Here is a 17,192-nt window from a genome sequence, read left to right as displayed (position 1 = left end):
ACATGGTTCTCCGAGGGTTGGCTCTGCGCTCCGGGTTTCCCCTAGCAGCGGAACGCCCCCTCTACTCGGAGCTAGTAGACACCGGACACTAACACGACGACGCACACTCCTCACTGACATCTCCGTTCGCCGTGTGGTCTCCTCACCCCCATTCCGAAGGGGCTCCTCCCTCCCCTCGGTCCTCCCTCCTGCTCGCCTTCCGATGGTCCCGCGACGATTGCGGGGCCCGACTTCCCCTCCTAGCCTTTTTCGGTTTTGCGGCCGCGTCGCCGTCTCGTCTTCTCTGCCCGATCCTGTTGACTCTCACACTACATTAGGAGCGGCCGCACACTGCTCGCTACCCCCCCCCTGCACTTCTAAGCCCGTCCCTGCTGCTAGGGGGGGGGGTCTGACCCCCCCAGCAGCAGAGCGCTGCTGCTGGGGGGGGGGGGTCCCGACCCCCCCAGCAGCAGAGCGCTGCTGCTGAGGGGGGGGTCCCGCCCCCCCAGCAGCAGAGCGCACTGGACCCAGCCCCCGCCTCCCGCCACTATGATTATTGGAAGCGCTCCTCCAGCAGCAGAGATGGGTGTCTTCCGACAAATCAAGCAGGCCGACCGCCGTGGAGCGTGATAATAGCGAGAGGCCAACTCCGCGAGGTTGAGCGCTGCGCGGTACTCGGCGGTAGCAACACTCGGTGTCAGAGCGTCGCGCCTACATCAGTAGTCTCATCACCGAGTGATTGCTGGCCTGTGGCGTATGACCTCGCGCGGATATCACCAACGACGAGCATGCGAAGATATTGAGCACTATCTGATGGACTTGTACAGCCCGCTGTGCTCTCCGCTGTGTCACGGCGTATGATGGGCTGCGAGAGCCGTATATCTTCCCTCCTTGAAGCAGAGGCGCCGCGAGGCACGAGAGGCGTAGAAAAGAGAGGCTGGCGTGCCCCGCACAGCCCGGTTGGCAGTAGGAGGCCCCGCCGGTGAGACCACTGATTTTGATGCCGACCATAAATTCTCGCAACTCGAACGCATGCTACTTACAGCTGCTGTCTCTGTACAGAGATGCCAGCACCCCCCAGCAGCAGAGCGCTCCTCTCAGGGAAAACCTTCTGCGCGTCGCGCATCGCGCGGCCGAAGTCCTCCCGCGCCTCCCTCAGCGCCGCCTCGCGCTGCTCCGACTCCTTCCGCGCCGCCTCGCGCTCCGCCGGCGTCGGGCCAGGCGGGGGGCCCGGCGGGGACCGGGGTCCGCTTACTGTAGTGCTATCTCGACCCTCCCGCCGTCTGTGCGCCCGACGGCGGCCCGCCCCGCCCCGGCGCCGCCCGACCCGCTCCCCCCTTCTCTCCTCCCTTCCCGCTCCCCTTCCCGCGCCCAGCTCAGAATGCCGTGTGGCAAAAAAGAAAACCTAGATCCGCACGCGCAGCACACTCAGGCGAGGGATTTCAGCACTCCACGCCGTGGGGCCAGCACGCAACAGACAACGTCAAGACAACGGCGACTACATCAAGACAGCGAAAGCCTTCATCCGCGCCGACGCCATCGGAGCCACCGCCTCCCACGCATCCAACGCCGGGTCGTACCGCTCGACCGAGCTGAGGGCGCCATTGTTGCAGCCTCCCACGGCGTAGAGCTTGCCGTCGAGAACCGCCACGCCGTGAGCCTCCCGCCCCTCCGCCATCGGCGCCACCGCCTCCCACGCATCCAACGCCGGGTCGTACTGCTCGACTGAGCTGAGGAAGCCGTTGTTGTGCCCGCCCACAGCGTACAGCTTGCCGTCGAGCACCGTCATGGCGTGATCATACCGCGCCGCCGCCATCGGCGCCACCGCCTCCCACGCGTTCTCTGTCGGGCCGTACCGCGCGACCGAGCTGAGGAGGCCGTCGTCTTCGTTGCGACCTCCCACAACGTACAGCTTGCCGTCAAGCACCGCGACGGCGTGAGCCTCCCGCGCCACTGCCATCGGCGCCACCGCCTCCCACGCATCCAACGCCGGGTCGTACCGCTCCACCGAGCTGAGGTAGTCACCGTTGTAGCCGCCCATAGCGTACAGCTTGCCAACGAGCACCGCCATGGCGTGAGCCTCCCGAGCCTCTGCCATCGGCGCCACCGCCTCCCACGATTTCGTAGCCGGGTCGTACCGCTCCACCAGGTTGGAAGTTGCGCCGTCGGCCTCACTCTCGCCGCCCACCACGTAAAGCTTGCCGTCGAGCACCGCCGTGCCGACATACGTGCGTGCCGTCGGCATCGGCGCCACAGCCTCCTCCTCCCACTCATTCGTTGACGGGTCGTACCGCTCCATCGAGACGAGGTTATTGTCGTCCTCATCGCGGCCGCCGATCACGGTCAGGCGCGGCCTCTCGCGCTTCTTCAGCGTCTCCTTCCAGCCGCGGCGCCACGCGCGGCACGTCCCCTTGGCGGCGTGCGCCTTGATCGGCAGCTGGGCGAGGATGTGCGGGGCGAGGTCCGGCGAGAGGAGGACCTCGGAGAGCACCCACTCGGGCTGCTCCACGAGCCGTGCGGCGTGCTCCTCCGCCACGCGCAGCGCGGCGTCGCTCGCGCCCGCCTGCGCCTCGATGATGGCGCACAGCTGCGCTGGCGAGAGACCCGCGACGCGCGCGCCGATGCGGTGGGAGGCCATCAACCTGGCGAGTAGAGCCCCCCCGCACGCACGCTCTCTTGGATTGCCCGCTAAAAGAAAGCCACCAGCCTCGGGGAGGGCCGGGCCCTTTGCCAACAACATACCTTCCTCCGTGCCGCGCCGCCCTTGCCGTTTAGCCCGCCGCCCCCCCTGCCGTCCGTTACCGCCGTGCCGCCGTACCGCCCACGCCGCCGCCGCCCTCCACCCCCTCCACACCGCCGCCACCGCTGCTCACGCCGCCGCCGCCCTCCACCTCGCTCACGCCGCCGCCGCCCTCCACCTCGCCCGCGCCTCCGCCGCCGCTCACGCCTCCGCCGCCTTCCATCTCGCCCACGCCTCCGCCGCCCTCCACCTCTCCCATGCCGCCCCCCCGCCCTCCACCTCGCCCACCCCTTTGCCACCACCCTCTCCTTCGCCGCCCCTCGCCCCCACCGTCCTCCACCTCCACCCCTCGCCCTCCCCCCCGCCCTACCGAACCACCCGCCGCCCTCCCCCCTTTCTGCCCCTCCGCCTTTGCCATGGCCCATCTGTGCATTCCACTCCGTTCGTTCCTTCCGCTTGGCGCCCATCCCGCCCTCCGCCCGCCCTCCCCCCTTCCTGCCCCTCCGCCTTCGCTACCCCCCATCTGTGCGTTCCACTCCGTCCGCTCCCTCCCGCTTGGCGCCCATCCCGCCCTCCGCCCTCGCCCTCCGCCCCTGTCCTGGCTGGCCTGGGTGGCATCTCCTCATCATCACGCGCCAAGTGGGAGGGAAGTGGACGGGGCCCTGAGCCGACCTAGCCCTAAACGGAATGGGGCGCCCAACACGTGCCCGGATTACTGTGCCTTCCCCGCGGGTGCAGCCTTTCGGCTCGTGAAGGGTCGGTGCGTGTCGTGATCCCCTGGAACACCCGTACTCTCCCGCGCCATCTCCGTCGCCCTCTTCGGCTGCGGCCTTACCACCAAGATCGGGAGGCGGCCAGGGCTCATAGACTCGGTCGAGAGACCCCAGATTGGCATCCATGCCTGGACTCAGCGCGCCGGCTCTGCTCACTGCGAAGCTGCTCGAGGCCACGCTGCAGGATGCGGAGGACGCTTCGCGGGAGAAGCTCGAGGCGCTGGGACCGGCTGCCACGTCAAAGCCGGTGCACTGGGAGAATATGTTGCGGTGACGCGCCCGCGCGAGAGCAGCGGGAGTCGGGCCGAGTCTGGGTTGGGTTCGGTGTGCGAGTGCGTGTCCGCGGCGACTGTGCGTTGCTCGCACTGGAACGGTGAACCGGCATTTTCCCCTGAGCTCTAAAGCGCGTGTGTGTACCGTACGCTACGGCGAATCACAACTCAGCGCAGTACTCACGACTCACGTAGACGCGGTATGGGTATCTCAGCAGCACGCACGGCACATGGTCACGCCTTCGCCGCCGCGCTTCCCCTTGCCTTCGCGGCGACCTCGAGGTCGAGCGCCGCCTGTATCGTGGGCTCCAGCTCCTCCAGCCTGCGCGCCGCCTCGTGCGGAAAGTCATCGGGCATCACGCAGAAGGCCTTGTCCGCCTTGGCGTACGCCGGAATACGCCGGACCTCGCCGAGGGCGTACCGAAGCTGTTCGGCAAAGCTGCGACCGACAGCCGCCTCAGTCGGGCGCACGGTCCATCCGAGCGGCTGCCTGCCGGTCTGCTTCTGCCAGGTGAGGCAGGTGCGCAGATGAAGCTGAGGCTGCTGCACGACGGCAACCGCTGCCGTCTGATCGTCGAGCCCGAGCACGCGCAGCGTCGCGCGTGAGAACTCGACGTTCGTGCCCGTGTGCGTGGACGCCGTCTCGAGATACACGTAGGCGGTGCCGCCGTCACGGCGACGGCTGGCGGTGGCCGTGTCGTCTTTGCCGTCGGCCATCGGGTTGCCTCCAAAAGCGACACAGTCTCCCAGGCCGCGCTCGCGGCAGCGCGAGAGGAAGAGCTCGAGGAACACGTCCGCCTCGCTCGCGTATGCGCGCAGCGCCTCGGGCGCGAGAGTGAGATCAAAGCCGTCGAGCACCGGCTTCGAGGAGATGCCTTGGGCGGGCAGAGCCACGTGCGCAGGCGGACGGTCATTCGACCACGGCGGTGCAGAACCACCACCATGCTCGGAAGAGAAGAGCGGCTTGAGCCCGCGGGACGCAAGCTCAAGCCAAAGGGGTGGCGTTTCGCGGCCGACACCACCCGTCAAAATCACAGCGCGGCAGCCCGCTGGATAGAGCACGTCAACAAAGAGGTCGGCCGCTCCGAGAGGGCACGCGACCATCGAGTTGCCGTGGACGACGAGAGCGTCGACACGCGGAGCCTTTGTCGGCGGCGAAGACGACGCTGATGAAGAGACAGTGCCGCTTGGTGGCGGGTCATAGGAAGCGAGGCGAGGATGGCGCCAAGCCAAGTATGCCAAGGTCTTCTCCGCATCGGCCTTCTCCTCCTCGCACATTCCATACACGCCGACGCTGTCCCACTGCACGGTGCACGTGTTGCCTTGGAACAAGCGCGCCTCCACCGCTGGCGGTGCGGGCAGCGCGAAGGCGTCACACAGGAAGCGCTCGATCGCATGCCACATGTGCAGCACGTTGGGCTCGCGACGGATGGCGTGGCCCTCTCGCGCATAGGTCAGGTGTGCACCGGCGAGGCCAGCGCGCATGGCCGCCGCCGCGACCGCGTCGCCGTGCTCGCGCGGCACCCTCGGATCGCGCTCGCCGTGCACGAGCAGCAGCTTCACCGCCTTGTCGAGATTCTCGAGGCGATGCAGCGGCGAGAGCGCGGCTGCGGCCTTGACGTCCTTAGCCACACTGGGGCCGTAGAGCTGCCTCCAATACTGCGCAACGAGCGGGTCGCTGCGGAACGCGGGCGACGTATTTGCGGCGCCAACGGCGACGAGCGGCACGATAGCGACGACAGCCGCGTAGCGCGGTGAGGCCGCCGCGTCGTCGTCCGACGCGGTGGTGGCCGCCGCCACCTCGGTCGCACCGCCCAGTGCCAGGTAGCCGCCCCAGCTGGCCCCAAGGATGGCGATCCGGTGGGGCGCGGCGAGGCCAGTGGCCACGGCCCATCGGCGTGCATCCTCCACGTCCTCGTGCATGCCGCGCACGTTGCCGTGCGCCAGGTTACAGAAGCGCCGCCCATACCCCGTCGAGCCGCGATAGTCGACTGAGAGCACCGCCATGCCCCGCGCCGCGAGGAGCTGCACCCACGGGTCGAAGCCCGCGTAGTCGCGCTCGTTGGGCCCGCCGTGGATGCAGAGGACGAGCGGCGGTGGTGGTGGGGTGGAAGAAGCGTCGGAGGCGCCGGCGGACCACAGCCGTTGGTGCGCACGCGGGAGCGTCAAGTAGCCTGGCAGCTGCTCGCCGTCGCGCGCGGGGATACTGACCGCCGCCATGGGCGAGAGGGCCGCAGAGAGGCCGCGCAGCGCCGGGCGCGCGCAGAGGAGCTCGCGAGGGCTGCCCGACGTGTACGGAGCGAGGAGCCAGAAGGTCGCGGGCGCGGTGTCCGACTGGCTGCGAACGACCCATACGTCGTCTGCCAGGCTGCGTGAGGCGATGCTCAGCTCGAGTGTCTCGTCAGCGCCGCCCGCGGTGTTCGCGTCGTCGATCGCGGCACGCACGCGCGCGAGCTCCGCCTGCAGCCGACGGCCGCCCTCGCTGAGTGGCACCACCTCGCTCCGCTGCGCGGTCACCACGATCGCCTCGAGCTCCCCGCTGAGCGGCGAATCGTAAAAGCCCGAGATGTCGGCACGCGGGCTCTGCGCGAGGATGGCGGGCGGGGCCTCGGAGCTGTCGAAGCGCACGTACGCCGTGGTATCCGCCGTGTCGCACGTGTGGATGGCGACCGCGTCGCCCTCGCCCACGCGCACGAGACGCAGCCGGCCGGAGGCGGCGCCAGACCCTACGAGCTGCATGTTGAGATCGCTAAAGGGGATGTCGGCGCAGACGGGCGCGAAGCCGCCGCGGCGCAGGCGCTTCGTGAAGCGCAGCGCGACGCCTGGCGGCCACGGCACTCGGCTCTTCTCGCCGCTGGGCAGGCCTAGGGCCGCCGAGGCGATCCCAATGAGCGTGCCACTACGGTCGACAAAGTATTGGACGGGCGCCGCCGGTGGCGGAGCTAAGTATTGGACGGCGCGAAGGACCGGCGTAGCGAGCCCCAGGGTGATCATCTCCAGCACGCGGCACACGACGACGAGGATTATGTGCAGCAGCAGCGCGGCGAGGAGTCGAGCAATGCCGAGCCACGTGCTCGCCGGGTTGGCCGCAACGGTGCGCAGCGAGCCCGAGGCGAGGTTGAGCTCGCTGAGATCCCAGAGCAGCGAGCCTCGACCCGTGGAGATGATGGCGATGTTGGGGTCGCTTCTCGGCAGCCAGAGCTGCAGGCCGCCAACGAAGCCGACGCAGCACGTGACTTTTGGATGCGCCGCCAGCAGATCGATGCCACCACCGCTCAAGGGTGCCTGCGTCTGCTCAATGTCGATGGCGTACAGGTGATACAGCTCGCTGCCGTGCTCCGTTTCACGCAGGTAGAGGATGCGGGAGTCGTCACGGGTGAAGGTGAAGTAGAAGCAGATGTCACGACTCTGGCACGCGGTCAGCTGACGGCCGCCGGGGATGCCGCTGTTGACGTTGCTTGGCGGACGCAAGGGCAGCGACGCGCAGAAGAGATTTAGCGCGCCGCCATTGGTCCTCGCCATCCACGCGAGGTATTTGGCGTTTGGCGAGACCTTGACCGCGGCCGCTTCGGCCTTGGAGAAGAGCGTGTGCAGCGGGATGGCCGTCATTCTTGTGTTGAGCGGAAGTCGCGAGTAGTAACAGGAGGCCACTTGGAGTGCGTCAGTGTTGAGACTGGCTTCCGCGCAAGGCGACGAGAGCGAGCGCAGGGTTCCGGCTCCTCTGTGCTGCATGAATGCTGCCTGTGAACAACACCTCGTGCGGGGGGGGCACGGCGCCGCAGGCGCCTGTTGATGGGTCCAGGTGATAGCCCTGGGTGGGCAATGCATACGCCTCACTGGGCCTTAGATCGCCCGACCGCGTCCCGGTGCTCTGCCGTCGGATTTGTGACTCCGCCGCACCGCGCCGCGGCCGGGGGCCCTCCGGAGGCCGAGGATGGCCGTGACGGACCGGGACGAGCTCTGGGAGGTTCAGTGTCAGTGTATATACTGTAGAGACCAACCATGTCCACAATATCTCTCAGTCTAGCTAAGCCTGGGAAGGCGATGCCGGGGCCGTACAGCAGCTTGATGCATGCCATCGAAGCGGCGCTGTCGAGGTTCGCCGAGCGCGGCGAAATCCGGGGACACCGTCACCGACGAGCGCGTTTGAGTATTCACTCCGGACAAAGACGGCTACACGCACACGAGCCGCGGTCGTGTAGCCGTCTTAGCGGCGAGGCGCGGGACCGTCTGTGGCGAAGTGGGTCGCGTCCCCGGATTTCGTTCAACCCACCCTCCACACCCTCTATCACAATAGACCTACATCACAGGCAAACCACCGGAGCCGCCTAAAAGCGCCTCCGCTAAAACAACAAGAACTAGCTGAGGGGCTCGCTAAACGCTCGCCGAGCTCCATGCTGTGCAACACCACCTCCTCACTAATTGTCAGGGGCGCGGAGAGCGCAGTGCACTGCGGTGAGGCTGCGCAGCGGGGGCTCGCCCCCTGCACCGCGCTCAGCGGCACAGGGGAGGGCGGTCGGTGGCGGCGGCGGCGAGGCGCGAGGCGGTGGCGGCGGTGGTGCGGGCGGCGGGATGACAGGGGAGGCGGCGGGATTGACAGGGGAGGCGGCGGCCACGAGCGGAGCGGCGCGAGAAGGGGGGGGGGCGGCGGCGAGGCGCCGGTGAGCGAGGCGCCCGCGCCATCAGAGGGACGCGCCGCTGCGAGATGGAGGGCGGCGGTGACGGAGGCGAGGCGCGAGGCGGCGGCGGCGGCGGCGGCGGCGGCGGCGGCGGCGGCGGCGAACGGCGGCACCGAGTCTCGGTGAGCGGCGGCGGGAGGAGGAGCAGCGGCGGCGCTCGCTCGCTGTTGACGGGAGCGCTTTTGAGCCTGGGAGCCCATGCCACTGCGACCGGCGTGCCCGGGAACGGAGATCGCGCGCGCGCCGCCACTCACGACGCGCGCGCGATCTTCGCGGAGTCGGGTCCCCAGAGGGAAGCGGTCTTCTCGGCCGACGTCCAGCGGCGCGCAAGGAAGCAGGCGCAGCGGAGGCGGCCTAGCACCGGCTCGGCGCCGGGCGGTTGCGCTGCCCGCGAGCCGCGTCCTGAGCCTCGGCAGCGCGCTGCGCGGCGCGGCGCTCGCGCTGCTGCGGTGCCGAGAGCGGCATGATGGTTCGCCAGCTGAAGCTCGAGACTCCTCGGTATCACGAGTTGCGCGGGTCACGGGGATAAGCGGCGGACGACGGGGGAGCCATATATCTTTAGACAAAGAGCACCGGTCCACTCTACGCTGACACAGCACATCCGAGGGCGCCGACGCAACCAAACCCGCGCGGGCGGCGTTACCGTCGTGGCGGCCCACACCTCCCATCCACACCACACGCCACACACCGCTCACCAGCGGCGCCCACACCACGCCGCACCGATAACCCGGCAGCGACACGCGACACGACACGCCGACAGGTACGACGTACGTGCGGGAACGCGCCGCGGGGACAGCCCTAGGGGACACGCGCCCCCCGCCCCCCCGCCCGGACCCCGGTCAAAGAGCGATGTGCAACCCCAATCCTTCGTTCCTTCCCGCACCCCGGTTCCTTCCCCGCTCCCCTCCCGCACTGGCTCCCGGAGTGCAAGAAATGTCGTGCGCACGCCTGCCACTCCTGCCGCAGACTCAACGAGGGATCCCGACCCAGAGTCCTTGAGACGGAACACCCCTCCCACCGTCCTCCCACATGGACATGCCAACCACGATCCGTGCGCCGGCGCCGGCACGTGGTTGCTGTCCTTGCGCCGGCAGCTAGGCCGCCTCCGCCTTGGCCCTTCCCGCCAAGACGCGCCTCGCCTTGACGGCGGCGAGTGCCGCCTCTGCTGCCTCGGCCTCTGCCACTGCCGCCGCCGCCGCCGCCGCCGCCGTTGCCGCCGCCGCCACAGCCGCTGCCGCAGCCGCTGCCGCAACCGCCGCCACGGCGGCCGCCTCCTCCTCCTCTGCCGCTGCCACAGCGTCTGCCTCGGCCTCAGCCTCCCGGCGCGACCCCGCTGCCGCCTCCGCCTCCGCTGCCGCCTCCGCTGTCGCCTCCTCACCCGCCTCCTCGCCCGCCTCCTCGCCCTCCTCCTCGCCCGCCTCCGCTGCCGCCTCCTCGCCCGCCTCCGGCGTCTCCTCCTCGCTCGCCTCGCCCGCCGCCTCTCCCAACGCCTCCGCCAGCCCCTCGACCGACGTCTCCGCCGTGATGCCGTACCGAATCCGCTCCTCGGTGAGAGTCTCGAGAAGCCTGAGCATCCCCTCCTTGTCCAGCGGCACGGGCTTGGCTGTGGCTGCCTGTGCCGGCGCCTCGGGATCCTGCGATGGCCCAGCGCCGCCGCTCCCGCCCCCCTTCTTCTTCTTCTTGCCCTTCTTCTTGGCGCGCTTCTCCGCCTCGACCTCCGCCAGCAGCTCGTTGGCATGCCGCTCCGCCTCCGCCTCCGCCGCCGCCCGCTCCGCTGCCCTCGCCGCCGCCCCCGCGGCCCACGCCGCCTCCTTCGCCGCCTTCTCGGCCGCCTTCTCGGCCGCCTTCTCTGCCGCCGTCTCGGCCGCCAGCCCGGCCGCCGCGTGCTCCTCGAGGGCGCGCACGCACTCGCTACAGCCCTCCTCCTTGGCCAACTGCAGCGCCGTCCAGCCAGCCTCATCACGCAGCTTCGTGTCGGCGCCCGCCCGCAGCAGGCGGAGCACGATGGCGAAGTGGCCTTGGATGGCTGCGCCCATCAGCGCGGTGCCGCCGTCGCTGTTCTGCACGTTGACCTCCGCGCCGTGCCGTATCAGCAAGTCGACCACCCGCTCGTGGCCTTGGCCGGCGGCGAGCATCAGCGCGGCGAAGCCGCCGCTGTCCTGCAGGTTGACCTTCGCGCCGTGCCGCAGCAGCAGCTCGACCACCCGCTCGTGGCCTTGGCCGGCGGCGCACAGCAGCGCGGTGAAGCCCGCAATGTTCTGCCAGTTGATCTCCGCGCCGTGCTGCAGCAGCATGTCGACAACCCGCTCGTGGCCGTTGGCGGCGGCGCCCGTCAGCGCAACGCTTCCTTCGCTGTTCTGAAGGTCGATCGAAGCGCCACGTTGCAGCAGCGTCGCGGCCAGCCGCTCGTGGCCGTTGTAGGCGGCGAACATCAGCAATGGATCGCCATACGCCGTGGATGTTGCATCGACCCGCCCGCCGCCGTCGAGCCACGCCAGCACCGCCGCCTCATCACCCTCCTCAGCCGCATCCGCAATCTCCTCGGGGACGGCGTCCTCGCCGCCAGAAGGCGACTCGCCCTCAACGCCGCCGGACGCGGGCGCGGCCCCGACCGCCCCCACCCCGCCCGCCTCCGCCGCAGCCGCCGCTGCCTCATCACTCAAGGAAGCGACGCCGCCCGCCTCGCCGATCTCCTCGGGAACCGGCCCGCTGCTGCCGCCCGAAGCGCTGCCTGCCCCCGCGCCGCCCGCCTCGACGCGCCTCTCCGCCACCACCTCGCCGAGAAACGTATTGACGGCGGCGACGCACTCGGTGTGGCCCTTCTCCTTGGCGATCTGCAGTGCCGTCTTGCCGTTCGCAGTGCGCAGCGCCATGTCTGCGCCTGCCCGCAGCAGGCAGAGCAGAACGGCAGGACGGCCGCAGTGGGCGGCGCTTGTGAGCGCAGTGTAGCCGCTAACGTCCTGCAGATCGACCTCTGCCCCATGCCGCAAAAGCAGCTCGGCCAACCGCGCCTGGCCTTGGTCGGCGGCCAGCATCAGCGTGGTGCAGCCGACGCTGTCCTGAAGGTTGATCTCCGCACCGTGCATCAGCAGCGTCTCGACCACCTGCACGTGGCCGTTGGCGGCGCCGTTCATCAGCGCCGTGATGCCGTCGCTGTCTCTCGCGTCCGGCTTCGCGCCCCGCTTCAGCAGAACCTTGACCAGCTGCTTGTGACCGTGTCCGGCGGCGAGCATCAGGAGCGTCCAGCCACTCACACCGCTACGCACGCACGTCGCGTCAACCAGCCCGTCCCCGGCGAGCCACGTCTGCACCACGCCCGCCTTGCCGTCCACCGCCGCTGTCTCGATCTTTTTCGGCAGCGCGAGCAGCGGCGCAGCAGCCGCCGTTGAAGCGCGTCCGCGCCGGGACGCGGTCCCGGCTGAGCCAGCCTTCGTTCGGCCTGGCATGTCCTCCGCCCCTTTGGGGACCCGGCCTTGCACACAGCTGCCCAGGTACGACGGCAAGAAACCCAAGAGAGAGAGAGAGAGAGAGAGAGAGAGAAAACCGCCAATGGCCGTTATCCGTTAGTGCGGACGTCGCCGCGGCTCGCCTCTGCCGCGGCGGCTGCTGCGCGCACGCGGCGGCGCCGCTCTCTCGCGAGACGGCTGGCGACGCGGATCGCCGCCGACGTACGGTGCGCTCGTCCGACGGTCCGCGGCGTGGCGTGCGCGGCGCTGAGCGCCGCTCTGCGAGCGCCTCTGCGCCTGCACTTCCTGTCTCTGTTGCTGCTGGTGGTGGTGGTGCTGCTGCTGCTGGTGCCGATGCTGCTGCTGGCGCGGCGCGGCTGTGCGACTGGGCTCGACGCGCGCGTCGCGAGCGTCTGACGCGGCGGGCGGCGTCGGGCAGGTGCGCTTCTCTCTCGGGTGGTGGTGGTGGTGCTGCTGCTGCTGCTGGTGGTGCAGGTGCTGCTGCTGGTGCGGCGCGGCTCTCCGACGCGACTCGATGCGCGCGTCGCGGCTATCTGACGCGGCGGGCGGCGTCGCGGGCGGCAGCGGTGGCGGCTCGCGGGTGGAGGTGGAGGCTGGTGGCTGTGGTGGACTTTGAGTTTATTTCATGATGGACTACGAGGAGTGGGGGTCAACCGGGAGGCAGGGCGTCAACCAGGCGACGGAGGACCGTGGGCCATCGCGGGGACCAGCCCGTCCGGAGGACGCACTGGGTAGATCCGGATGGTCTCACCCGGTGGGTGGCACCGAGGCGTCTTGGACGCTCAGCTCTACCTTAAGCTCCTGAGGAGCGCGTGGTTCTAACCACGTAGTATGACTACAACCCACCACAGACACCCTCCCCCACTCCTCACGTGTGTTCACACCCTCACCCTCTCCTCTCTCCTCTCTCTCTCTCTCTCTCTCCTCTCTCTCCTCTTGTCTGTGCTGTCTGCCTGACTCAGGCACTCAATCTGCCGATGCGTGATTGTGTGTGGGCTGCTCCGAGGGGGCCCTCTGTGCGATCCGACGGGTAGGGGGGCTGTGCCCGGGCGGTGTCCGGTGTGGAGTCCCCTTCTGATCCCGCCTGGGATGTTGGGTGTGAGGTTGTGGCGGCTTCGATCCCAAGGGGGGGAGCTGATCCCACTCAATAACCAACTCTCAGGGGCAGTAGGTGGGCGAGCTTCAGGCACGCTCATCTCGAACGTCAAGACGTTGCTACGCGCGGTCTTCCGCGGGGGGAGCTGCGTCGACGGGTGCGGGACCGCGGCGCAGCCAGTGCCGCGGCGAGGCCTCCGGCTGTTTGCGGCGGGCGGGTTGCTGCTCGCTGCGATGGCGAAAAACTCGTCTCGCCACACGCCAAGGGCTTATGCTCTGGCGAGACGTGAGGCGCATGCGCCCAGGAGGGGAGGGGGCATGTGTAACGACACTGCTAGAGATGCCTTTCGGGGCCCAGAGATAAAACTTCTGTGATGCCATGCGTGACCTAGTAGTGTCCCCAGCTATGGGCGTGTCCACGTTGGAGCCAGGTGTGGTGTGGGCGCGAGAATAGCTCCGCCGTTCATGGAGGCAACCGATGCGAGTCGACTGGTGTGTGTCGTCGTGGTTTCGTATCAAGAATTCTCTCTCTCTCTCGAAACCCAAGGGGGAACAACTCGACCACCGGCCCTTCATGCCGCTCTGGGGGGGCGCGAGGGCCCTAGAGGGTATCCATGCGGGGGGGAGATGGGGTCCCACGGCCCGCCGCAGGCACCGATTTTTTGGCATGTTTTTTTCTTCTTTCGCGATTTTTCACTTGTTTTCATGGGAATTCAGCATACTTGCGGCCATGCTATCACGCCTTGCGACAGCCTGTCGGCGCTGCTGACCGTGCTATGCTGCACAATTGATCACCTGCATAGCTCGCGGCCTTAGTATCAAGCATTCAGTGACGACCTGATCGTACGGCCAGTAGGAAGGTGTCCTTCCAACGTGTGCACGCTTCTGACGCAATGCGCGTCACAAACTGCCTCAGATTGGCTGCTGGCACTCTCGAGGCTATGCCTACACAGCCTCGCGCGCATGGGCAGTCAAGAGGGACCACGCACCTTCTCAGGACAGCACCAGTGCCTCTCTCTTGGACCGGCAAACTTGGTGGTCTCGTGTCACCAATGTGGGACCAGTGCGGCATCGCGCCATCGACAGCTCTGAACTGCGCCTCACCACTGACCGGGAAGGCCGCCAAGTGGGCCAGCACAGGTCGCACATTGTGGCAGCAGTCAGCAGTCCATGGCTGATAGCTAGAGCAGCAGCGTCAGGGTCTCGCAGGGTCGGATCGTGTCAAGCCTCTCGCCCGGCCGGCCGCGTGCAGACGTCGGCCTGTCTGCCCTGTCTGGAGTGATCTGTCGGCGGTCAGTACGACCGATCAGGTCGGAGTTTTCTGATGGTTAGAGGGTCTATCTGTATGTACTCCTCGAGATCTCTCCAAATCTGCCCTCTACTTAACCGTACTCATTCGGGAAGTTGGTAGTATGAGCGAGTATGAGCGCCGGAGCCCCGTTTCCGCACTGCTGCGCGGCGCACGGTGCCTCCGGGGGCCCCGGCGCCCCCCCAGAGTCATGCCGTAAAGGGTGGTCCCCTCGCGGCCCTTCATGGCCGCTGCCATCAGTGCCGTATAGCCACCGCTGTCTCGCGCGTCCGCTTCTGCGCCGCGCTTCAGCAGCAAGCAGCTCGACCAGCTGCTTGAAAGGGTGGGCGGCGACGATCACCAAGACCGTACAGCCACTCCATCCACCACGCTCGCACGTCGCATCGAGCCGCCCACCCGCGCCGAGCCACGTCCGCACTGCGCCCACGTTGCCAGCCGCCGCCGCGGCTTGGATCTTCTTGGACACAGCAAGTCAGCAACGGGAGGCCCGCTCCCCCGGCCGCTGTTGAAGCGCGTCCGCGCGGGGAGGCGGCAGCGGAAGCCTTGGGCCGGCCATGCATGGAGGCGTGTGAGGCTCAGCGAGTTTTTATTTTGGTGGGAAAAGGCGGGGGGCGATGAACAAAGAAAACGGTGTGGGGTGCGCAGGTAGGGGGTAGACAGCGTCCTAATCTAAAATCTCAGGATTCAGGATTGAGGCATCGCTTCAGTGAGGCCAAAGTGAGTTTATGGATGTGTGAGAACGGTACGGGACGCGAGGAGTCACGCGGACCGACTCGTCGGTGACTCTGCTGCACGCCGTTTCAGAATTTTTCTCAGCGTGAGCGAGACGTGGAAGAGTGCCACCGTCGGGTAGGACGGGTCGGCCCGGAGAATCAGAGTAGCCGTCGTGGTCGCGGCGAGCAGCGCCGGCCACTCCGGCGCCGCGTCGGCAACATGGGAGCATGTCCACCGCCACTTCGCGGTCGCAGCGCTGTTTGTCGCCCAAAACGCCGCTGATCCCTCTGGCGGGCCAAAGATCGACTCGCATGTCGATTTCGACGCGACGGGCGCATGGAGGCATCACGTCTCCATGCGCCCGTCAAGTCGGAACCAGTCTGCGGCGACCACAGCGCTCACCGCAGGGATCGGCGAGCTTTTCATAGTCAAGCGATTGCGCGAAATCCCACAGTGGTGGATTTTGGGGCGCTGTCTACCCCCTAGCGCAGGCTTTTTCGGCCACTCGCCACAGCAGGGGCGTGTGTGTACCCGCGCGGCGGTTGTGCCGGTTTGGTTCGTTCGGCGCGCGTGCTGCTGACGGCAGAATAAAGAAAACGCGGTTCGCACACACAGAACGAAGTCGCTCCCCCACCCACACCCGCACAGTGCACACTGGGAGATGCACACTGCATACCACACTCTCTCGCTCCCACCCGACCGTCACGGCTACGGGCGAGCTCATCCCGCGGCGGCGCGCCACGCGTGTCAGCGCCCGTTGTGCGTGTTTTGGCCGAGGAAGGGGCACTCGCCCGCGCGGCTCGGGCTCTTGAAATCGTAGAGGTGGATCCACAAGTTGGCGGCGTACTTGACGCCCGCCTCGACCGTCACCGCCTCGTGGTGCGTCTTTGGCTCGCCTGTTCGCGACGGGAGGCGTGAAGAGGCGCCGTTCACAGCCTGCCGCGGCGCGCCTTTGACGCTCGCCCGTGAGCAAGTCCGAGTCGAGCACCGATGGCCACAGCACCGCCCGGCCGAGCTTCGGCGTCACCTACATCGGGAGAGATGGCGGAGATATGGCGGAGAGATGGCGGAGATATGGCGGAGAGATGGCCATGCTTCGGCGTCACCTACGCTCCATTCCTCGCCAGGGAGTGAATCATGGACTCAGCACCGCCCCGGCCAAGCCTCGGCCTCACCGTGATGCCGAGGTCGGTGAAGCGGGTCCCGCCGCCCGCCTACGGGGAGGTGAGGCAAGGCCGACTGCTTCCGCACGCGAGGGTGGTGGGGCGTCCCCTCGCGACTCCGCGTCCAAAGACAGGAGCCCCGCGGCAACCAAAGTGCAAGGCCCAGTGTGTGTGTGTGCCTGTGTGTGTGTGTGTGTGTGTGTGTGTGTGTGTGTGTGTGTGTGTGTGTGTGTGTGTGTGTGTGTGTGTGTGTGTGTGCCTGTGTGTGTGTGTGTGTGCCTGTGTGTGTGTGTGTGTGTGTGTGTGTGCCTGTGTGTGTGTGTGTGCCTGTGTGTGTGTGTGTGTGTGTGTGTGTGTGTGTGTGTGTGTGCGACCTGTGCGAGGATGTGTCTATGTGTCCGCGCTCATGCGTGTGCCGCCCGCCTCGACGTCCGAGAGGTAGACGAAGAAGGTGTAGACGCGCACGCCCTGCGGCGTCCAGTGCGCCGACTGCTGGTCGTGGTGCGTACGGTAGAACTGGCCCGGCTCGTACTTGAGGATCTGAAAGTACTCCGCATTTTCCTCGGGCACGCCGGCGATCCTACCCCTCAACAGGACGCGGTCAGCCGCCAGCCGTCACGGTAGGTGCCGCCGCCGCCACCATGCGGGAGCTGTCCGAGTCATGCGCTTTGTGACTGCGTCGATGGTCGGGTCCCTGGTGCACCCGTCCTCGTCGCCGCACCAGTACTGCAACGGATGGGAGGGAGGGAGGGAGGGAGGGAGGATGGCGCCCCCCTCCTCCACCTCGGCCAATTGGTCGCCCTCCTCCTCGTCGCGCGCCATCGCGAGCAGCCTGTTCACAGGGGGAGTGGCTAGGAAGCGGCCAAGGAAGTGTCCAGGAACTGTCCCCCTCGCGAGCAGCCTTGTCTCCGACACAAACGACAGCACCAGCCGTGCCGGGGCGACGCCGCCGCCGCTGCCACCGCCGCCGCCGCCACAGCCGGAGGCGTGCAGCGACCACA

The 17,192-nt window shown here is 67.9% G+C and overlaps 4 protein-coding genes across 4 annotated transcripts in view; 2 read left to right on the top strand and 2 right to left on the bottom strand.

Moving 5' to 3' along the window:
- Nucleotides 1-3,998: 3,998 nt before the first annotated feature.
- Nucleotides 3,999-7,373, bottom strand: EMIHUDRAFT_215814 (hypothetical protein; the record flags this gene model as incomplete). The annotated part of the gene is made up of 1 exon (XM_005762547.1): nt 3,999-7,373. The coding sequence occupies one exon, from the start codon at nt 7,371-7,373 to the stop codon at nt 3,999-4,001; it is 3,375 nt and encodes a 1,124-aa protein (XP_005762604.1).
- Nucleotides 7,374-8,120: 747 nt separating this feature from the next.
- Nucleotides 8,121-8,650, top strand: EMIHUDRAFT_358238 (hypothetical protein; the record flags this gene model as incomplete). The annotated part of the gene is given in 2 exon segments (XM_005762546.1): nt 8,121-8,540; nt 8,557-8,650. A coding segment is annotated over 1 exon segment (271 nt), but the record flags the coding sequence as incomplete, so codon positions are not given.
- Nucleotides 8,651-15,039: 6,389 nt separating this feature from the next.
- EMIHUDRAFT_215813 (hypothetical protein) lies at nt 15,040-15,619 on the top strand (the record flags this gene model as incomplete). The annotated part of the gene is made up of 3 exons (XM_005762545.1): nt 15,040-15,045; nt 15,168-15,396; nt 15,546-15,619. 3 exons carry the CDS (start codon nt 15,040-15,042, stop codon nt 15,617-15,619), a joined length of 309 nt encoding a protein of 102 aa, XP_005762602.1.
- A 156-nt stretch (nt 15,620-15,775) lies between these two features.
- EMIHUDRAFT_452700 (prolyl 4-hydroxylase alpha subunit) overlaps nt 15,776-17,192 on the bottom strand; it is a gene marked incomplete at both ends in the record, with an annotated part of 4,955 nt that continues 3,538 nt past the window's right edge. Inside the window, 6 exons of the mRNA XM_005762544.1 lie at nt 15,776-15,924; nt 15,986-16,055; nt 16,204-16,242; nt 16,621-16,771; nt 16,832-16,899; nt 16,975-17,023. Of these exons, the coding sequence (XP_005762601.1) occupies nt 15,776-15,924; nt 15,986-16,055; nt 16,204-16,242; nt 16,621-16,771; nt 16,832-16,899; nt 16,975-17,023 (526 nt within the window). The remainder of the gene's footprint in view (nt 15,925-15,985; nt 16,056-16,203; nt 16,243-16,620; nt 16,772-16,831; nt 16,900-16,974; nt 17,024-17,192) is intronic.

This window comes from Emiliania huxleyi (assembly GCF_000372725.1).
Source record: "Emiliania huxleyi CCMP1516 unplaced genomic scaffold EMIHUscaffold_67, whole genome shotgun sequence".
NCBI lineage: Eukaryota > Haptophyta > Isochrysidales > Noelaerhabdaceae > Emiliania > Emiliania huxleyi.
This window is presented reverse-complemented; position numbering and strand designations above follow the sequence as displayed.